This window comes from Castanea sativa, chromosome 4, assembly GCF_040712315.1.
Source record: "Castanea sativa cultivar Marrone di Chiusa Pesio chromosome 4, ASM4071231v1".
NCBI classification, from domain to species: Eukaryota; Viridiplantae; Streptophyta; class Magnoliopsida; order Fagales; family Fagaceae; genus Castanea; species Castanea sativa.
Window position 1 is genome coordinate 39,047,666 of NC_134016.1, and position 22,093 is coordinate 39,069,758.

A 22,093-nucleotide genomic window follows, 5' to 3' on the forward strand; every position below is an offset into this window, starting at 1 on the left:
GTTCAGCCTCCACCCACTTGGTAAAGTGTTCAATCCTTACTACCAAAAACTTCATTTGTCTGATTCTCGTGGGGAAAGGGCTTAGGATATCCAGTCCCTATTGCGCGAAGGGCCATGGGGCCATCATTAGGGTATGGTACTCCGACAGATGTCTAGAGACATTGCTATAACGCTAACATTGGTCACACACCTTGATATAAGCTTTAGCATCTGCTTGCATTGTAGGCCAGTAGTAGCCTGCATGGACGACCTTATGGACAAGTGATCTTGCTCTTGAGTAATTTCCATATGCTCCTTCATGAACTTCCTTCAAAACATTGCTTGACTCGTCTGGAGCCAAGCACCTTAAGTAAGGTTGAGAAAAACCTCACTTGTAGAGGACTTCGTTTATGAGGACGTACTTGGCTGCTCTGACCCTTAGCTTCCTAGCTTCATCCTTGTCTTCTAGAAGCCTTCCATCTTTAAGGTAGATCACTATTGGACTCATCCAATTTTCTTTTCCTTCTATTTTTTGTATATCTGGGAGGTCTATGCTTGGCGTGTACTAGATTATGCCGTACGCGTCCGTAGCTTCTCCTCCCGAAGCTGCTTTCGCTAAGGCATCCGTTTCCATATTTTCCTCTCTTGGGAGTTGAACAAAACTTACTTCCGTAAATTTTTGAACAAGCTGTCTCACTTTGCTAAGATATTTCTTCATCCTATCCTCCTTAGCATCACACATTCCATTCACTTGGTTGATGACGAGCTGGAAATCCCCTTTGACTATTATTGATTTCTCCCCTAGGGACTTAGCCAATTCTAGCCCTTTAAGTAGAGCTTCATACTCAGCTTCGTTATTGGTGGTTTGATACTGCAAATGGGCTGCGTACTCCAATATGTCACCCTCCAGGGATTTTAGTATGACTCCAATCCCTCCTGCATATGTGTGGATGACCCGTCTACATTAATAACCCATCTTTCATTTCCTTCATCTTTGTTTAGCTCGTCCTGGCTGGGAGTGAACTCCACAATGAAATCTGCCAACGCTTGTGCCTTGATCACGGTCCTTGGAAGGTATCTGACATCAAACTCACTAAGTTCCACCGCCTACTGGATTAATCGTCTTGCAGCTTCCAATTTGTTCATTGCCTTCCTTATAGGATGGTCCGTCAGGACATTGATAATATGAGCTTGGAAATAATGCCTCAGCTTCCTAGAAGCCGTAATCAAGGCAAAAGCTAGCTTCTCCATCATCGGGTATCGTCCTTCCACTCCCCTCAACCCTCGGCTTGTGTAATAAACTGGTTTCTGGATCCTCCCTTCTTCCCTAACCAACGCCAAGCTTATTGCGTGTGGGGACACCGCCAAATACAAATATAGTTCCTCTCCAAGTATAGATGGACTTAGCAGTGGTGCTGTAATTAGGTAAGTCTTTAGGTCTTGGAAGGCCCTCTGACACTTGTCCGTCCACTCAAATGCCTTCTTGAGGACTTTAAAGAATGGCAAACACTTGTCAGTAACTTTCAAAACAAACCTATTAAGGGCGGCAACTCGTCCGGTAAGAGACTAGACTTCTTTGATGTTCTTTGGTGGTTCCATATTCAGTATTACCTGGATTTTGTCTGGATTTGCCTCAATTCCCCTGTGCAAAACCATGAACCCCAAGAACTACCCTGACGAAACTCTAAAAGCACACTTGCTTGGATTTAGCTTCATGTTGTACCAACGAAGTGTATCAAAGGTCTCTTGAAGGTCGTCTAAATGCTTTCCCTCGTCCAGGCTTTTTACTAGCATGTCATCCACAAAAACCTCCACATTTCGCCCGATTTGAGGACGGAACATGTGGTTAACCAATCTTTGGTAAGTCGCCCCTACGTTCTTCAGACCAAAGGGCATTACCTTATAGCAAAACAACCCTTGGCTAGTAATAAATGAGGTCTTTTCTTGATCTGCCTTATCCATCTTTATCTGGTTGTAGCCTGAGAAAGCGTCCATGAAACTCAGCAACTTGTGACCTGCTGTCTAGTCCACCAGCTGGCCAATGAGTGGCAATGGATAACTGTCCTTGGGGCAAGCTTTGTTTAAGTCAGTAAAATCCACGCACATTCGCCACTTGCCGTTGGCCTTCTTCACCATGACTACGTTCGCCAACCAATCTGGATAATAAACTTCTCGGATGAACTCCGCGGTAATCAACTTCTGGACTTCTTCTTTGATGGCATTGTCTCGCTCTGGAGCAAAAACCCTCTTCCTCTGATGCACTAGTTTGGAGTAGGGACATACATTCAAACGGTGAGTAATGACACTTGGATCGATACCCGGCATGTCCTCATGACTCCATGCAAAGACATTGATGATGCAAAGAAGATCAGTAGGCTGGATGCTTCGGACTTCAAAGGACCACTGGTTCTCTCTGCGGCCTGAAAAGGAAAGAAAAGCGAATCAAAGGTGACCGGGGCTGCTGGCCAAAAACCCTTCGATGGCAAAGTTAGTTTTTCTCTCTATGTTATCTGAGTTCCAACTTTTTTGGAGTAATAAATGAACATACCTTGGCCTTGTCTGAAACAGCCTTTATATAGTGTTCCTATAGGCGGTTATCAAAATTGGAACTTCTCCTGGATTCAAGGAGAGGTAGGAATCAAACGTAACTTGCATAACCGTTTGGAAGTTATGCTTCTGTTCCACAACGGATACCTGGCGGTTATGCGTGGGATAAGGGATTATCACGTCTTATTCGGAGATTTTCCTAAGTATGATACCCTCGTCCTGGAGTTCCTTAGTTGGGTGTGCTTTGGCACACGCGCAGGGGCTGTTTCGTCTAACGGGCGAATTCCTTAAAGATGAGGCTGTCGGCACTCTGGACGAGTGCATCACTCTGGTGGTGCTTACCTCATCCAGAGCTCTGCTTCCCTGGACGAGGTGATTGTAGGCAAGTTTCTGAGGGTGTTTACAGTGGTAGGTGGGTTATGGACGACCTGTATGGACGACTCGAAGATAGGCTAAATCAGTTCCCTATCAGACATCAAGGCTTTTCTTCAAAAACTGGACCAGAGCATGCTTTGCCCCTTCTTCCATGTTCGCTCCAATTCTAGTGAACTTCTCTGACCTGCTCTCATCCAAAGGGACGTCTTCATACACCTCAGTGGGTTCTGCTGCGATCCTTCTCTTGTCTATACTCATTGCCTGCATATGCTCGTTCGTTGCCAGCATAGCTAGGTAGCACTCTCTGGCGGCCAACTGATCTCCTTGTACTTGGCCCACTCTGTGCTTGGTCGAGAATTTTATGGAGAAGTGGTAGGTAGAGGTTACTGCCTTCCAACTATTCAAAGTCGGTCTTCCAATAATAGCATTATATGACGATGCACAATCAACAACAAGGAAATTTACCTCTTTGGTTATCTGCTATGGATACGCTCCAACCACCAATGGTAATGTGATGGTACCTACTGGTTGCACCTTCATTCCTTTGAATCCCACCAATGGCGAATTCACTGGTCGAAGCTGATCTCGTCCTAGCCTTATTTGCTAGAAGGCGAGGTAATACAAAATGTTCGCAGAACTGCCATTGTCTATCAACACCCTCCTGGTCATGTAGTCAGCAATGAGTAGGGTGATGACTATCGCGTCATCATGTGGGTGGTGAAGTCGTCCTGCATCCTTGTCTGTGAATGTAATGGCCTGCTCATCTGCTTCCCTCGTCCTGGGAGGTCGTCCAGACAGCAGGACGTTTTGCACCACCTTCAAGTATGTCTTCCACGACTTGGATGACCGCGATGTCAAGGTTCCTCTGATGATTACTCTTATCTCTCCTAGTGGGGGTCATGATGACTCCTCCACCTTAGCCTTTAGTTTCTCGTCTCTCTAGTCTCGTGCAAGGAAATTCCTTCTCTGATGAGATTCTCTATTTGTTGCTTCAATCAAAGCAATTGTCAGTGTCATGCCCGTGGTCTCTGTGAAAGCGGCAATACTTGTTCCTATTGCGATTGTTAGGATCTTCTTTCATTTTATCCGACCACTTCAAGGATGGATCATCCTTGATCTACATAAGCACCTGCTCTAGTGCCATATTCAGGGGTGTGTATTGCTGATTTCTCGCTGAGGAACTTGTCTTTTTTCTCTTCTGCCCGTGCCTTCTTTGGATAAGGACCCTGGTCTGAGTAACGCTGGTGACCTGCTTCCGAGCGCTCTGCTCTCTTTCTCTTCTTGGCTATGATAGCGTCCTCAGCATTCATGAAATTCTGGGCCGAATGGATGAGTTCGGCCATAGTCTATGGTTCCTGCTCATAGAGCTTATGGATGAACAAGTCAGAGTTAACCCCATTGTGAAAGGCGGCCAATAATAACTTGTCATCGATTTCATCCATTGTCAAGGCTTCTCTATTAAATCGGGTAATGAAAGACCGTAAACTTTCGTTTTCCCCTTGCTTTATAGTTAGCAAACTAGAAGAGGAACGCTTGTGGCGTTGTCCTCCAATGAAATTATTGACGAACAACTTACTCAAATCTTCAAATGATCCCACCGAGTTTGGGGGTATTTTGCTGAACCAAACCCGCGCTGGTCCCTTAAGTGTGGTAGGGAATGCTCTGCACATAATCTCGTCCAGGACCCTTTGAAGGTGCATGGTCGTCTTGAAAGTAGCAATGTAATCACACGGGTCACGATTTCCATCATACGAATCCAAGGAAGGCATTTTGAATTTCGGAGGTAGGGGGTGACTGTTAATGGAAGCCATGAAAATGGAGTCCATTCGGTAAACTAAATCATCCACTGGGTTCGCCCGCCTCATGTTCTCCCTCATCTCATCCATGGCTTTTCTCATCTGGTCCATCTCCCTCTCCAAGTGTGGCACTCTTCTTGAAGCAGTACCCCTTGTCTGATTTTCGGGCTCAACATTTTCTCCTCCACCTTCCTGACTCTAGGCTCGTCCTTGTGCGTGCCCATCAAGGCGCTGCCTCCTTAGATTGATCTCCCTGTTCAACTCCTGATTCTGACGAGTCAACTCTGCCATAGCGGCAGCTATGGATTGTATATGTTGAACAGAAGGCGGTTGCATGACAGGCGCTGATTGACGATCGCGGAGGGGATTACTAGAAGCATCCCTACTCTCCTGGTGGCCTGGGCTGGTAGCTCTTGATCTTGTTTGAACCATTCAGCCTTTTGTCTGGGAAAGGCTAATCGTTGAAAACAGAACAGATAATTGAACGAAAAAAACAGTTCCCACAGACGGCACCAACTGATGATGCGAAGAAAACCAGTAGGCTGGATGCTTCGGACTTGAAAGGACCACTTGCTCTCTCGATGGCCTGAAAAAGAAAGAAAAGAAATCAAAGGTGACCGGGGTCGCCGGCCAAGAACCCTCCGATGACAAAGTTAGTTTTCTCTCTTTATTTTTGGAGTTCTAACTTTTTGGGAGAAGTAAAAATGTACCTTTTGTCTGATCTGAATGAGTGTTTATTTAGTGTCCTAAAAGCAGTTATTAGACTTGTAACTTCCCCTGGATTTGAGGAGGTGCGAGGGTTCAGGAATAACTTCCACAACTGTTTAGGAGTTATATTTTTCTCATAAAACGGTCACTGGAAGTTATGCGTGTGATAATGAGTTGTTGTACATACTCAAGAATTTCCTAAGTGTCTTGGACTCGTTCAGGGGTCCTCTTGTCGAGCGTACCTTTCTTCCAAGGAAGGTTGTTCCTCTAAAAACGAGGTTTATCAGGACGAGGGTTTCCAGGACGAGGTTCTTACCACCTTCGCTTTCCTGGTCTTGTCCTGGATGACCATGGTCCTCATGGACGAGGGTTAAGGGTTACCAGGACGAGGTTCTTACCACCTTTGCTTTCCTGGTCTTCTCTTGGACGACCATGGTCCTCATGGACGAGGTTTACTAGGACGAGGTTCTTACCACCTTCGCTTTCCTGGTCTTGTCTTGGATGACCATGGTCCTCATGGATGAGGTTTACCAGGACAAGGTTCACCACCTTCGCTTTCTTGGTCTTGTCCTGGATGACCTTCATGGACGATATTGGAGTTGCATTTTATCATATCCCATCATATTATAGACAAGTGATGATAAAAGTTTTGTAGTTCAATGATATTACTTGCTCTCATGCTTAAGGAGATCCATGATCCAAATTCCCCTCTCCAATTTTTATAAATATCAAATTTAAAAATTTAAAAAAATTTAAAAAACAATGTCAATGTTGAATTCAAGTGAAAATATTGTTACTTCAATCACAATAAATTACATCAAAAATTATGAAAAAAATTATAAAAATATTGTCCATGTAACATTACTTAAATTTTATTACTATTCAATCATAACATCAATGTTTTATAATACTTTATAAATACATTTGTATAATGTCAATGTAGGCCAACATCATGCTTTGGTCTGCTTGGAACGTCCCATCAGTGCTGTATGGCTGGTCAGATCTTCAAACACCTAAGCAAATGAATCCGTTATGTGTTTTGAAATATATATGAAACAAAGGGTGTGGTTGGATACCAATCAAAAATTAAAAATTATTTTATTATTTAACTTATTTTTATTACAATTTATGGGTCTCACTGCCAGGGGTGGAGCCAGAACTTAGAGTTAGAGGGGCGGTTTTATTGTTAGGTATATACAGTAGCTTCGGCTTTGGCTCTATTGCTTAGCCAACAAATGTTTTCTTTTAGTAATTTTTTTTATGGGTGTGTAGAGTATGCCTATTGTTGATAAGGACAAAATTATTTTGTATTAAGTTTTTTTAAAGGGCTAAGTTGTTTGTTTTTTGTAAAACTGGTTGATTAGTCTCAATTTTTTTTTTTTTTAGCTTTGCTATTGCCTATTGGTAATTTTTGTTGTTAGGCTAATATTTTCTTTTTTTTTTTTGGATTTTAGATCTATAAATTTTTTTTATGGACTTTAAAAGGAAGAAAATACTAGATCTACAAATTTGTTTGAAAATTTTTGTTGTGATTAGTGGTTATTAGTAAGTAAAAAAAGGATGTAAGTGGTGGACCTAGATGCAGACCAGTAAAAATTTGCTACTTCAATAATCTATAAAAATATTGTAAAAAAGTTTGTAATTGTAGCATTTCTTTTATAATGATCAATAAGGGGGATAAAATGTAATTTTATTGAATGAAGTTGCTAAAATTAGTACCTAAATATATAGTTATATAATTATATTCTTTTTTTAAAAAAAATTAGGGGGGCAATGTCCATGAATGGCTCCGTCCATGCTCGCTGCACTTTTTGGTACTATTCATAAGCTTCATTATACTATTTCAACTAATTTTTACCTTTATCTACAGTATTTTTAGCAATAAGTTTTCAATTTCAGCAAAATGCGCGGTATCCAAACAGACTCAAACTGTACACATGTATTTTTTTTCTCATGTCCTATGGCACAAATTGTTGGGCAAGTCACAGTGCATCAACCCTATTTTATAAAGTAAGAGTAGGTTTGCTAAACTTAACGTGGATTTAAACAAGGACAGTAATTTTTATTACTGAAAATAAAATATGTTATAATAAAATGACTAAATATATTCATAAGTTTGAACATTAGAATAAAATTTAAAATCTATTTTAAGAAATCCTTTATATAATTATAGTTTTTGGAAATTAATATTTTTTAAATTTGAGAGAGAAGTTGTTTTTTGATGATTTTTTATTTTCATAATTACTATGTATATAGGGAAAATTTGTTTATTTAAAAATATGTTAATTTTATAAATTATTATACCTAATAAGGGATAACTATTACAATCATTTTAAAGAGGAATAATTGTTTTTATTTTAATAAATAGCTATTCATAAGAAATAACTATTCCATATAATAAAAATATAACAAAAGTACAGAATAGCCTAAACTATAAGAATATGTATTACATATTAGAGTGCTTATTACAATATACCAAATATACTCTAAAACAAACAAACAAAAAAATTTAATCCTACCATTTTAATCAGTCATTTGCTTAAAATTCCTCATACCTAATGTGTTGGATTTACGTCTCACATTTTTTGTCACACTTTTGGAATGGGTTGACACTTGACAAGACATGTTTTTTTATTTTTTTTCCTCTCAATTTTTAACATCATGTATTGGGCACAATAATTTGTGCCCCTTTGGATTCACATTTTGGTTGTCAGGTTTGCGTTCTCTTCTTTCTTTTTCTTTTTTTTTTCAGCGCTTATGACCAGTAATTAGTACTGTTCATTTATTGGTACTGTTCATTTACGCGATTACTCTGTGCAGAAGACAAAGTTACTTTTCAGCACGGTTTATGGGACCCACAATCATTTTATTCAAAAAAATATATTAAAAATAGGTCTCACAACTATTCACACATTTAAAAATTATTTTGCTACACTATTTTCAATTTTTAAATTCTATCCAAAGAGAACTTCTACGGTTCTACCTCTTATCCACATCATGGAATGCGATTATGCCCCGTGTATCTCTTGTATCGCGGATTAGGTTCAAGGCCCATGCTTTTTCTTTAAAGGATTAAGGCTCATAGGCATAGCCTACTTCGATCATTTCTGTCATCTCTCATCGAATGGATCTTCCCAATAATAAACGAACATATTTATACAAAAATGAATCATGGGGGGAAAATAGCAAGATGGTCTAATTATTTGGGTCATTATTACAATCATTGCGATCTATTCTGGGCAATAACCAACTGTGAAGCAACCTTATCAAACAAACAAACAAACAAAAAAAAACTGTGAAGCAACAAACGAATAATAGCCTAGGACACAACACACAAAGATACAAACATATAGAGTAACAGGGGGCTAGTGTGTCCTTAGCTAACTCTAAACTCTAAACCCAGCATCTACCACCAAATTATGGCCAGTTACAAACTGGGAATCTTCAGAAGCAAGAAATACCACAGCGTCTGCCACATTTTTGGGCCTCAACACCCCACCTTTCAAGTTCGAACTCAACTCTACCACCTTATCTACCTCCTCATCATTTTCAAACCCCAACATATCCTTCAGCAATGGCGTCCCAATTGCCCCTGGTGAAACACAATTCACGCGTATCCCATATGAACCCACTTGCAAGCTCGCAGACCTCACCAACCCCAACACTGCATGCTTTGACATCACGTAGTCAACAAACCTGTCCGTACCCATACTCGCCGCCATGCTCGCTGTGCAAATTATGCTACCCCTCACGCGCCCTTCCACCATCGCCTTCGCCGCGTGCTTCACGCACGCCACCATCCCACGCGCGTTCACCGCCATGAGCTTGTCGTAAGCCGACAAGTCTACGTCCAACACGGTCTGATCGCACGTGTGGGTCGCTCGAGCCATGCCCGCGTTGCTAAACATGATGTCGAGGCATCCGTACGTATTGACTGTGGAGTCTACCAATGTCTTCACCTGTTCCTCGTCGCTGACATCGCAGTGGACATAGGTGCATATGTTGGGGCCGATAGATGCAGCGACGTTTTGGCCCTTCTCTTCTTGGACGTCTGCGATGACAATGGCTCTTGCGCCGTGAGTGGCAAAGTGCCGCGCCGTGGCCTCGCCCATGCCGCTTGCTCCGCCAGTGATTATAGCCACCTTGCCTTGGAGCTTGCACTTTGGAGCTGTGCCTGTGGAGTCTGTCATTTCGTTTGTTTGCGTTAATCAGGTGATTGAATACCGTTGTTATGTCAAAAGTTGCTAAGAACACAACTCATTGCATTATATTTAATCTTCCACTTGTTAATTGTTATATAGTACTATTAAACAACTGCTCCCGATTAAGAAAGGTTGTCGTGTATGCGTACAAAAGTCTAAAGTATGGGAACGAGGATTGAGGGTCCATTTAGATAGAACTTATTTTACTGAAACTAAAAACTGAAAACATTGTAGTAAAATAATTTTTAAATGTGTGAATAGTGCCGTACGACCTATTTTTAATAAAAAATTTGCTATGAAATTTGTGGATCCTATGAACAGTACATGGTGCACTGTTCACAGTTGAATTGGTCAAAAGTTGCGGCTACTGTTCATGAACAGTAGCCGTAACACCCATTTTTGCGCAGCAACAGGAAAAAAAAAAAGAGGAGAAAACGCGCTGAAGAAAACGCAGACGCACATAAGTTGGATCCAAACGCCACCTGACTACTCTCATAAAACTACTTATAATAAAGAGCCGGGCAAAAAAATGTATTGAGTTTAAGATTCCGTTTAAATACAGCTTATTTTGCTAAAAACTGAAAATATTGTAACAAAATAATTTTTAAATGTATAAATAATACTGTAGGACCCATTTTTAATGAAAAATGTGTTGAATAAAGAAGTTTGTAGGTCCCGTGAACAGTACACGAGACCCACTGAATAGTGTCATTCCAGTGAAAATTTGGATTGTCAAAGAACTGGTGGGTTGTGCACAGTGAATGGGACCCATTGACAGACACTCTCACGTGAAATGCATACGTCAAAAAAAAAAAGGAAAACGCATGCGCAGCACCGTGGACACCAATCCAAACACATACTTAATATATTAGATAAAAAAAATGACATGTATGAAATACTTATTGGTGTTAGGTATTAATATAATTTGATCTAACTTAATATTGTATAGGTTCCTTTGCATCCTTTACTAGAAAGAAATTATGGGTTAATATATATTTTGCTGACCTTTCGAGCATGTGAAGATCCAGCTCTGTAATAGCATGGAATGCAGATATCACCCACAAAGGAAAGAATATTAGTTTAACGGAATGCAGATACCACCCAGTGCCCGCCCAATGGGTGAGCTAAATAGGCAATTGCCTAAGGCATTCAATGAAAAAATGCCCCTAAATTTTTAACAATAAAGATATTTTGTACCAATAGAAGTAATAATTAAGCTCTAAATATTCACCGATAAATAAAAAATAGTTTTTTTATCAAAGAAAATCTAGTTAAAGAAAAATGTTTTCATTGGATGGGTCAATCATTTAATCTCTCACACAAATGTAAAAGAACTTGTAAGGACCTGAGGACCTAAGAACCCGAGGACCCGAAGAAAGAAAGGCCAACATTTAGAATGAAAGATGAGGTCTCTCCGGGTGTGCCCAAAGATGAGGTGGCGTGGACGATAACTACATAAAGGACATGTTACAAATATCTGGATGTATTAGGCTGATTTGGAAGGTTGCATTAAATGCTTGGCAACAACCATTCTGGCCGCATTAATTAGCAAGCATCATCTCTATCCGTCGCATTAATGTGGACATGACCTGAACAGTGCGGGATGCAAAGTGGAATCTTGTTCCATTGCCGACGGACAAGTGTCACGGGAAAAGGACCGCAGATTGCAAGGTGTAAGGCTACGATGAAAACAGAGAATAGTATAAATAGGAATCAAAAGACTACGAATGAGGGCTTTTTGTTGTTGAACCCTCTCTACCAAATGTATTGTATGAGGACTCTTAAATGAATAAAGCAGCAGTAACGTTTGGAAGTTGATTTTATGAGTTTTTGGTCCTCACAGAACTCATTAATCTTACACTAGTAAATAAATTTATATTCAAATTCTATTTAAAAATATCAAATATATAGCACTACTAGTTTAAAGCATGTGTTGTGTATCCAACATAGGGACGGAGCTAGGATTTCAAGCTGGGGGGGCGGGCGGAGATAAGCGGAAAAAAATTTTGAAATATGCATCTATATAGTATTAATAAACTATCAATCAAAACAAATACCCAAAAATCATTATTTCTTTATATATTAAGATACATTTTCCGGAATTGGGAAATTCATATTTTCTAGAATTAGAACATGCGTCCACATTTTCTAGTATTAGAATAGCAACATTAGTTGTTGGCAATTCCACGTTGATTTTGGAAAAATTTGAAGTTGAACCTTTTCTTTTGAAAAAATCAAGCATTGTAGTTGATTTTTTCATGATCTACAAATAAAATAATAATCATATAAGAATCTCCGTTATTTTCTTAAATTTGTGTGACAATTTTCTATATTATATGATTTTTTTTTTATCCTTGGTCTGCCTTTATTTATGTCTTTGCGTTGTCTCCATCTTTCTAATACTGACCCACTAACCCAATGAATCCCACTACCGACACTAACAACTTTTCTTTAACTTTACCTTTGTTTTTTCTGTCACTTGTCCATTGCCCAACTCCAATTGTCTCTATTATGCCCAACTACCAGTCAACAAAGAAAAAACCAATCTCTACAACTACAAACTCTCTCTCTCTCTCTCTCTCTCTCTCTAATACAAGAGAGAGAGTCCCAAACATAGAGTGACAACGTCACAAAGCCAAAAGGACAAACAAAAAAAAACACCACACCAGCACAAATTCAATTCACAATCAGTCAATCACAATCAATTCAGTTCATCACTCATCAGTAAAAACACAAACATGAAACACCACAAGTCCACAAGGCACAAGCACAGTTTCTATGAATCTCAGATTCTCATATCACAAACATTTTATTAGGTTTTGAAGGAAAAGATAAGAGTAACTACCTATGAACTGTGAAGGTTGGAGCAACGAAGCTGGGCTGGGCAGATCGAGCAACCGGTGGCGGCGGCGGCAAGTGGGTCTCGCGTGGGTCTTGCCGGCGTGGGTACTGGGTAGCAAGATCAAGATGGGTCTCGCAAGCATCACAGCGTGGGCATGGGTGGCGGCGTCATAGGGTGGGTGACTGGGTCTCTGAGTACTCTCTGTCTTGCCTCTCTTTCTCTCTATCTCGCCTCTCAGTGCTTTCACAATCTCACTTTCCTTTCTTTCTTTTTTTCTTTTTTTTTCCTTCGTTTTTTGCTTTCTCCGTTTGGTTTTGGACTGCTAAGAGCTGAGTTTTTTTTTTTTTTTTTTCCAAATTTACATGGGTCATGAGCTCTTGGGCTAGCTGGATGATGGGATAGGGATTCATGATTTTTGGGAGGGGGCCCGAGCTAAAAACTAAGGGGGGCCCAAGCCCTTTTTTATTTTTATTTATTTTTGAAAATTTTAGCTGCTTAATTTTTTTTTTCTTGGGCCCAAGGGGGCCCGAGCCCCATAGCCCCCACTTAGGTCTGTCCTTGATCCAAGAGTTAGGCTTTTTTGGATATACACCATTGTTAGTTTCTTTAAAACTTTCTCCCCTTGTGTGTGTGTTAAAATATTTAATATTCTAAAATATATATATATATAGCTTTATTAAACTTTTCAATCATAATTTTTTAGTATTTGGTTACTTCATTCAATAAATAGTGTTTATTTTAATTGTATAGTCATTGAGTAATGCGAAGGGTTCATTTTAATTTGAAATTTTTTTTCTAAAAAAATAGATTTTAAGGGTCTATTTGGGTACTGCTTATTACTGAAAACTGAAAATACTGTAGCAAAATGATTTTTAAATGTATTAATGATTCCATGGGACTTAGTTTTAAAGTTATTTTTGTTGAATTCCGTACTTGCGGGTTCCGTGAACAGTACACATGACCCACAGAAAAAAGGCAAACGCATTGCTATCCAAACTTACACTAAATGAAAAAAAAAAAGTTAAATAAATATTCTATTAATATTTAAAGTATAAAAATAGACCTCACCTAAAGTTGTCGACTTAAGCCCCACAATACCTTAAGTCAGCCTTGATACCACCTGCAAAGGACAGAAGATATGGGAGATAGTCCAATAGGAAATATTAATATTATTATAGTTTGAATTATTTTTTCCCCCTTGAGGAACTCATATGGTTTGAATTCTAACCGTTCCTATTTACACTCTCCAATAGCAGTGTGCCACTTCAGATTTTTAGTTCACTCTGCATATATGAGTGAAGACTAGAGTTTTGGTGGCTATGGTATCTTACAACCGAGGGTGAGGTCATAATGGTTTACCCACTCATGAGTTGCCAAGAAATGAGTATAGTTGATTAGGAAAATATAACTTGGCAAATATCCAAAACTAACCTTCTAACTTTCAGTCTTTTTCATTTCAGTCTTCTAACTTTCAGTTTTTTCATTTCAGTCTTCTAACTTTTAATTATTGTTAACCTTAATAGTCATGTAAAAGATTATGTTGATCATGAAGAACAACAAGAAAAGGGTATCAAAAGATCATGATAACCATTCCTCGTCTTCATGTTCATCCTCATCATCTTCGAGCACGCGCGTGGTTCTCAGACACCGAAACCCTAGGCCTCTGTTTGGTGCAGCGCCGCCTCGTAATGTCAGCAATGTGGACACCATCGCTCTCCCTCTTGGGATGTCGGTTGCAGCTGTTGTTGCTCTGGTTCGAAATTTTGACCCCCTTTTTGTGTGTGATTTATTTCATTGATTCAAGTTTGGAAATTTTGGGTTTTTTTGTTATTTTGATTATTGGGTTTGTTATTTTTTGGTGATTTACTTGGTGGTTTATTGTGAAAGTTTCGATTTTGATGTTGTGTTCGATTGTAAAGTATCAGGCATAGTCAATGATAATTCGAAACTGTTTTCCTCACTTACCTCTGAAATTTATTTGATATAGAGAAGAGAAAAGAGATTATAGCAAAGCACTTGAATCCAATTCAATTTAATTATTAATTAGCTATAAATTAAGCAAAATTGGCCACATTACAAGGCAATCAGAACTTGTTTATAAGCATCAATCTGTCATACACTAAATTAATCCAAACCATTATTAGGAGTAGTGAATGCAAAATTCCAAAGTGAATTAGGATTTAGTGGAGAAGGAAGCTTGTCGAGCAAGAAGTTGGGGAACAAGTTGTGAATGGTGAGGGGTTGTGAACAGCAAGGGCAATCGCTCTTGTGGCGAAGATGGGTGACGATGCGGGGAGGAGGACGAGTGGTGGTGGAGAGGACAAGTTATCCACCAGCGATCTTTGTTTGTGAGAGAGAGAAAGAAAGAAAGAGAGAGCTCTAGTTTGGACGAAGTGGTGAGAGAGAGAGAGAGAGAGAGAGGGAGGGAGCTCTGGTATGTTATGGAGTTTGGAGGAAGTGGTGGGGAAAAAAAGAGGAAAGAATGAAAAAAGAAAAGAGTAAGGGTATTTATGGAGGAGAAAAAAAGGGGGGGGAGAAAGAAAAGAAGAAATTGCATGGATGAAAAAAATAAAGAAATAAGGGGAAAATAAAATAAAGAATAAGAAATTAAAATTAAGAAACTCTACCACAATATTTTCATAATAAATTTTAAGTGGTATATTTTTATTGGCTATTATTGGTGAGAAAAAAAAAAAATTCAGTGGTGACTAGTGAGTTCAAATTAAAAATAGCAACAACTTATCACATAGGATTTACTGTGAAAGTATTGTGCAAAATATTGCGAATGTAACATTTTTAGTTAATTTTTTTAGAATAATTTCTAGTTAAAATTAGATGACCTACAACTCACTATATCATTACCACAAATGCTTTACGAGATTTGTTAAAAAATATCATTAGGAAAATTTTAAAAATATTACCATTGGGAGAATTTAAAAATATGATTGTTGGGTATTTGAAAAAATATAATCATTATAAATAAATGAAGGAAGATTGAAAAGATAAACAAAGAATGATTAAAAAAAGAATGAAGAAATAATATTTAAATGGGATAGATAAAACATAGAGAATCTGTTGAAAATTGTATTTGAGAAAGTAGGTAGTTAAAAGGTAAAAGTAATTGTTCACTCTCCAAATAGTACAAAATTTTGGAGAATCTGCTAGAGATACTGTAACTTAGAGCATCTCCAATAGATTCATCAAATTTTTGTACTGTTTAGAGAGTAAACAGTGACTTTTAGCTATTAACTACCCACTTTTTCAAATGCACTTTCCAATAGATTCTCTATCACATTCTCTATCTCATTTAAATATTATTTCTTCATTCATTCTTTATTCTATTTTTTTTTTATCATCATTTATCCTTCCTATATTCAGTTTCGACAATTATATTTTTCAATAAAAATTGTTATATTCACAATATTTTTCGTAATACTTTCACAAGAATCACATTAAAATCTTATGTGAAAAGTTGTTACTAGTTCTGATTTAAACTCGTCGCTGAAGTTATTTTTTTACTTCACAATATTAACTAATAACAATCTATTACTTAAAATTTATTGTGAAAATATTATGGTAACATTTCTCAATTAAGATTTTTTATTTTTTATATTATTTTTCCTTTCATTCCCTTCATTCTCATCCACCCACGTTTTCATTTCCTTTTTTCTTGTTTTTCTCCTCCACACACCTGTCCACCTATCTCTACCCACCCCACCCCTTCTTCTTTTTTCTTTTTCTCCCTCACGTTCAAGATCATTCTAGAGCTCATTCTCCCTTTTTTTTTCTCCAGCTCTCTCTCTCTCTCTCTCTCTCTCTCTGAGAAGAAACAGAGAGAATGAGAGAAAAAAAGAAGCAACGGAGACGAGAGAAAAAAAAAAAAAAGAAGCAACGGAGATTAGAGAAAAAAAGAAGCAATGAAGATGAGAGAAAAAGAAAAGAAAATGAAAGAAGCAATGAAGATGAGAGAAAAAAAGAAGCAACAGAGAGAATGAGAGAAAGAAAAAAAAATCCAGAGGAGAGAGAAAGTTTGTATAATTTTTTAATCAAAAAAATTCAATTGCTAATGTACAGTGGTTCATCAGATTTGATGAACGACTTCATGAGCAAAAAAAAAAAAAAACCAAGTATAGAGAAGCCATTGGAGACTATTTTTATAGTCTCATTCTCTATTATAGACAATATTTTGCCTTTACCTATACTGCTGGAGATGCTCTTATAGATCTATATAGGCTCCTCAGGTTTTTTTTTTTTTTTTTTTTTTGATAAGCCATAGGCTCCTCCGTTGGCTTCTCATTGCTATGAATATTTCTCCCTTTCCTCATATTCAAGATATGACGGTTATAGTTTAAATTTCATTCTCTAAATTGATAAATGGTCACGGCACATGAGTAATTTATTATAGAAAAAAAAATATTGTTTTAATGAACTTTTAATAATATTATTTTTAACCACTTGCACACTTTTAATGCGATGGTCACTCTATAGATGTATTTGTTTGGAGATGAAATAGGGTGGATAGAAAATTTTGGAGAGAAAATGAAAATGGAAACTTTTTTTAAGTGTATTTGGTTGGGTGGGGGGAATAAATGATGTGTTTAGTCACACTTCACATTGATGTGTTACACAATGCATATTTCATAAACTCATGAAATCATGACTTATGTGCACTAATATTTATCCTTAATGAAAAATTGAGCTAGTCATATCTCTTTTTTTGGGAGAAGGTCTCTTCATGTGTTTTAAATTTTTTATTTTATTTTATATATATATAATTCAACAATTAGGAGAAGAGGATTTATACCATTGATGTCTCCTTTAAAAAAAAAAAAAAAAACAGTTGAGTGGTAGATATTTTGATTTTTGACCAATATTTTGAGTTTTAAATTCAAGATTAAAAAAAATTCTTCACTTTCCATTGTGGCCTAATTAATGTTGTGATTAAATACCTGTTGTATAGTTCAAGTAACTGCTTCAGCTTCATCTTGAGGATAGTGGCTTCCCCTCGCATAAATAGAGAGCAAAAACTTGTGAATATAAAGCGTGTTCTTAAACAGTATCTTTTATTCGCTTGAATTCTCAAACAGTAAAAAGGTCATGTAAACATTATTTCCTTTTCGATGAATATTGCTGCTGTCTGTTGAAGATGCCTCTTCATTTATCTTTGTGATTACGTTTCCCAATTCCTATGTTTAAAATGTTTACGCATGATCACAAAGCCAAATACCAATGTTACGTCTGTGTCCCACAGCCACAAGTCATGACCAGTCCAAAACTCAAAGCATCCACATTTGAATGGGAAAAATAGAACCACTACTAGAGCATTCCCGATTTTGAATAAAAACTAGTACTAAAACTTTACCAAAACACCTCTATTATTTTCGATAATCAACACTAGAACACTCAATTACGAGCACAACACATAGACAAAGATGGAAAATTCTAAAATCTTTGTGACAGAACTCACACAAGTGTGCTTCTAATGGATCTTTAGCCTACTTTGACAGAAAACCCAGCATCCACCACCAGATTATGCCCTGTGACAAACTCCGAATCCTCAGAAGCAAGAAACACCACAGCGTCCGCCACATTTTTGGGTCGCAGCATCCCACCTTTCAGGATGGAACATGACTCTACCACCTTATCTGCCTGCTCATCATTTTCACACCCAAACATGTCTTTGAGCAGTGGCGTCCCAACCGCACCTGGTGTAACACAATTCACGCGTATCCCATACGCGCCCAGCTGCAAGCTCGCAGACCTCACCAACCCCAACACAGCATGCTTCGACATCACGTAGTCGACGTAGTTGGGGCAGCCAATACTCGCCGCCACGCTCGTCGTGCAAACAATGCTCCCCCTCACGCGCCCTTCAACCATAGCCTTCGCCGCGTGCTTCACACACGCTACCATTCCACGCGCGTTCACCGCCATGAGCTTGTCGTAAGCAGACAACTCCATGTCCAACACGCTCTGGTCGCACGTGTGCGTCGCTCGAGCCATGCCCGCGTTGCTGAACATGATGTCGAGGCGTCCGTACGTATTGACCGTGGTGTCTACTAACGTTTTAACCTGATCCTCGTCACTGACATCGCAGTGGACATAGGTGCATATGTTGGGACCGATAGATGCGGCGACGTTTTGGCCCTTCTCGTCTTGGACGTCGGCGATGACGACGGCTCTTGCGCCGTGAGCGGCGAAGTGGCGCGCCGTGGCCTCGCCCATGCCGCTTGCACCTCCGGTGATTATGGCCACCTTGCCTTGGAGCTTCTTGTTTGATGGTGTGGAGTCTGTCATTTTGTTTGTGTCAATTAGGGGAGTGAACCAGTTAATGAAAACCTTTCTATGTGATACTATGCCAACCACTCTGGTCCCATATATTACAAATCAGATAGTACTAAAGGACTATTAACTTTAATATGAATGAAAGAGCATCTCCTCTTTAGGCTGAGTTTGGATACGGATGAAAAAAGAAGCGTCTGCGTTCAGCGTTTTTTTTTTTTTTTTTTTTTTCTGCTGCTTCACGCGTTTCACAGGAGAAGCGGCTACTGTTCATGCTACTGTGCATGAACAGTAGCCGATTTTGTTGACTTTCAGCAAATTTGTGGGTCATGTCCTGTTCCCACAAACTTCACTTTTCAGATTTTTTAAAATTAAAAATGGGACCCACGGCACTATTCACACATTTAAAAATTATTTTGGTACAGTGTTTTCAGTTTTCAGTTTTCAGCAATAAGCTCTATCCAAACGGACCCTTATCCATATGGGCGATTGGACTGAAAGGCCTATACCCTTTGCCTACTCTCTCTCACTCTCTCTAAATAAAAATAAAAATGAAAATGAAGGTAGGGAGGAAAAGGAGTCTTTTGAGTAAATATTGGTAAAAATGAAGTTTTTTGAGATTATAGTTACTGTTCAAAGTTATTTGAGGAAATGAGGAGAGAGAGTGAATTTCGGCAACACTGTTGTCGAAATTTTGAGGAGAGAAAATCCAATTTGAGGAGAGAGAAATTTTGAGAATTTCGGCAACAGTGTTGCCGAAATTCCTTCTGCCCAGCCTGCCCGCTTCACTGAGTGCCCATGCCCATGCGTGAGTGCTCAAAAGGAAAAAAATAAAAAAGGTTTGCGGCAATCTCATTGCCGAAAATGGAGGGAAATTTTTTTTTTTGAATTATGGCAATGGGATTGCCGAAATAGGGGGGAAAGAGAAAAAAAAAAAAAAAAAAAAAAAAGGGAAATGTGGCAATGGTATTGCCCATTGTTATTAATACCATTTCGGACCCCGTTTCGGTTTGTCCAGTGGAATGGAATATTTCGATACCGGCCGATTTCGGCGTACCGTTTTAAGGTGTTTCGGGTTCCTAAAAATTAAATTATATATATTCTTGTAAAACATAAAATTGTCAATTCTAATAAATAAATAACTAAATTTCAAATAATACAAATCATTTAGTCTTAACTCTTAAGTCTTAAACATCAATATAACATCTATTTAACATCACACAATAAGAAGATTTACAAGACAATAACTAAACATCAAATAATACAAAACATTTAGTCTTAACTTTTATGTCTTAAACATCAATACAACATCAAACAATAAGAAGATTTATAACAAGTCATTACTCATTACATAAGCACATAATAATTAATAACTAATAAGCCAACAAAATTTATAACATAATATTAGCCATCAAAAAAAAAAAAAATTTTTTTTTTTTTCCCATAGGCTAAATCATGTACCGGCCGGAATTCACATCTCGGCCGGAATTGGCCGGAATGGACCGGAATGGCCCGAAATCTGGCCCGAGGTGGAATGTTGGGTATCCCGGTACCGGTTTGCATACTGAAACGAAAAATTCCGGCCGTTCCGGCCGGAACGGAATGGAATCAATAACAATGGTATTGCCATATTTCCCCTTTTTTTTTTTCCACTATTTCGGCACTACCATTGCCACATTTTTTTTTCTCTCCCACTATTTCGGCACTAACATTGCCACATTTCTTCTTTTCTTTTTTTTTCTTTTTTTTTTCTCCCCTATTTCGGCAATACCATTGCCACATTTCCTTTTTTTTTTTTTTCCTCTCTCCCACTATTTCGGCACTACCATTGCCACATTTTTTTTTCTCTCCCCCTATTTTGGCAATACCATTGCCACATTTCCTTTCTTTTTCTTTTTTTTTTTCTCTTTCCCCCCTATTTCGGCAATCCCATTGCCATAATTCTTTTTTTTTTCTTTTCCCTCCATTTTTGGCAATGGGATTGCCGCAAACCTTTTTTATTTTTTTTCCTTTTAAGCACTCATGCATGGGCACTCAGTGAAGCGGGCAGGCTGGGCAGAAGGAATTTCGGCAACACTGTTGCCGAAATTCTCAAAATTTCTCTCTCCTCAAATTGGATTTTCTCTCTCATACTTTTCTTCGAATTTCGGCAACACTGTTGCCGAAATTCACTCTCTCTCCTCATTTCCCCAAATAACTTTGAACAGTGACTATAACCCCAAAAAACTTCATTTTTACCAATATTTACTCAAAAGACTCGAGGAAAAGAATAGGAATTCGTGTATGGGAAAAAAAAAAAGGGAAAAAAGAAAAAAGAAAGAGAACATTGAAAAAAGTGAAATCGTAATATAGATTTAAAAAATTAAAGAGAGGGGAAAAATAAAATAAAGAATTAGAAAAAAAAATTGTTTTTGGTTGATGGATCAATATACAAGAATTAGAATAATGTGTACCTAATTATTTGTGTTTAACAGATTTTTAAGAGTAATATCAATCAAGCATGTATAATAGTATTATTAATTGGTTTTAAAAGTTTTTTTTTTTTTTTTTTTGAGAAACTGGTCTTAAAGTCTTTGATTGGCACAATTTGCTTGATTTTCTTTTTGTTTGATTCTTGTTTTTGGGTTTACTCAAGGGCTATTGAATTAGTGGGTTATTTGATAGAGGGTTGCTCTCCCTTGACTTTAACTCTCTCACTTGAATTTAATATTAGTTGCTTATTACTTATTAGCTTGTATTATCCGAAAACGTAAAAACAACTCTTCCAATTTTATTGTTTACCATTCAAGGTGGTGCATCTAACTGATTAGGAGGGGCCTAGACCATTTTGTAATATTCGATGTGAAAATTTTATCCTGTAGTTTAAAGTTAAATCTAGATCTCTTGTAATATTTTGTTTATAGATGGTTGAGATGAAAAATTAAGAATCACCAGATTCACCACCATTAAATCACACAAGAAGAATAGTTTTTAAAATTTTAACTTCTCACTTTTTTAACTTTTTATCTTTATTATTATTACAGAACTGAGAGGAAAAGCCAAATTTTTTACCTTTTAATCTCGATCATTCATAAGGCATTACATCCAGTGTTTTGCACGAGATCTAGTTAAGAAAAAGAAGATAGAGACGATTCTAGAAAGTAAAACATATAGATTAAAAAACTTAAAGAGAAAATAAAATAAAATAAAAGGTTTTGGGTTGGTGGATTAATCATACAGAATAAGAATAATGTGTAACTAATTATTTGTGTTTGAAGGATTTTTAAGAGTAATCAATCATATACATGTAATAGTTGGTACAATTTTATTGTTTACGGTTCAAGGTGGTGCATCTAATTGACTAGGAGGGGACTAGACTATTT

At 37.9% G+C, this 22,093-nt stretch overlaps 2 protein-coding genes and 1 pseudogene across 2 annotated transcripts; all 3 read right to left on the reverse strand.

Moving 5' to 3' along the window:
* Positions 1-544: 544 nt before the first annotated feature.
* Positions 545-3,189, reverse strand: LOC142632870 (uncharacterized). Its single transcript, XM_075807190.1, has 2 exons — positions 3,086-3,189; positions 545-938 (listed from the first exon to the last, which is right to left on the reverse strand). Exons 1-2 carry the CDS (start codon positions 3,187-3,189, stop codon positions 545-547), a joined length of 498 nt encoding a protein of 165 aa, XP_075663305.1.
* Positions 3,190-8,579: 5,390 nt separating this feature from the next.
* LOC142631267 ((-)-isopiperitenol/(-)-carveol dehydrogenase, mitochondrial-like) lies at positions 8,580-12,819 on the reverse strand. The gene is made up of 2 exons (XM_075805397.1): positions 12,453-12,819; positions 8,580-9,588 (listed from the first exon to the last, which is right to left on the reverse strand). Exons 1-2 carry the CDS (start codon positions 12,589-12,591, stop codon positions 8,792-8,794), a joined length of 936 nt encoding a protein of 311 aa, XP_075661512.1. The 5' UTR covers positions 12,592-12,819; the 3' UTR covers positions 8,580-8,791.
* A 4,992-nt stretch (positions 12,820-17,811) lies between these two features.
* On the reverse strand, positions 17,812-18,826 carry LOC142631268 ((-)-isopiperitenol/(-)-carveol dehydrogenase, mitochondrial-like; annotated as a pseudogene).
* Between the last annotated feature and the right edge of the window lie 3,267 nt (positions 18,827-22,093).

Bases quoted from the DNA above. Each gene is read 5' to 3' on its own strand.
- LOC142632870 (XM_075807190.1), bottom strand. From the start codon at position 3,189: ATGCTGGCAACGAACGAGCATATGCAGGCAATGAGTATAGACAAGAGA. The intron at 939-3,085 runs GTCAGAGAAGTT...TTATTAATGTAG, and splicing joins GTCCCTTTGGATGAGAGCAG to ACGGGTCATCCACACATATG.
- LOC142631267 (XM_075805397.1), bottom strand. From the start codon at position 12,591: ATGCTTGCGAGACCCATCTTGATCTTGCTACCCAGTACCCACGCCGGC. The intron at 9,589-12,452 runs GTAGTTACTCTT...ACGAAATGACAG, and splicing joins CCAACCTTCACAGTTCATAG to ACTCCACAGGCACAGCTCCA.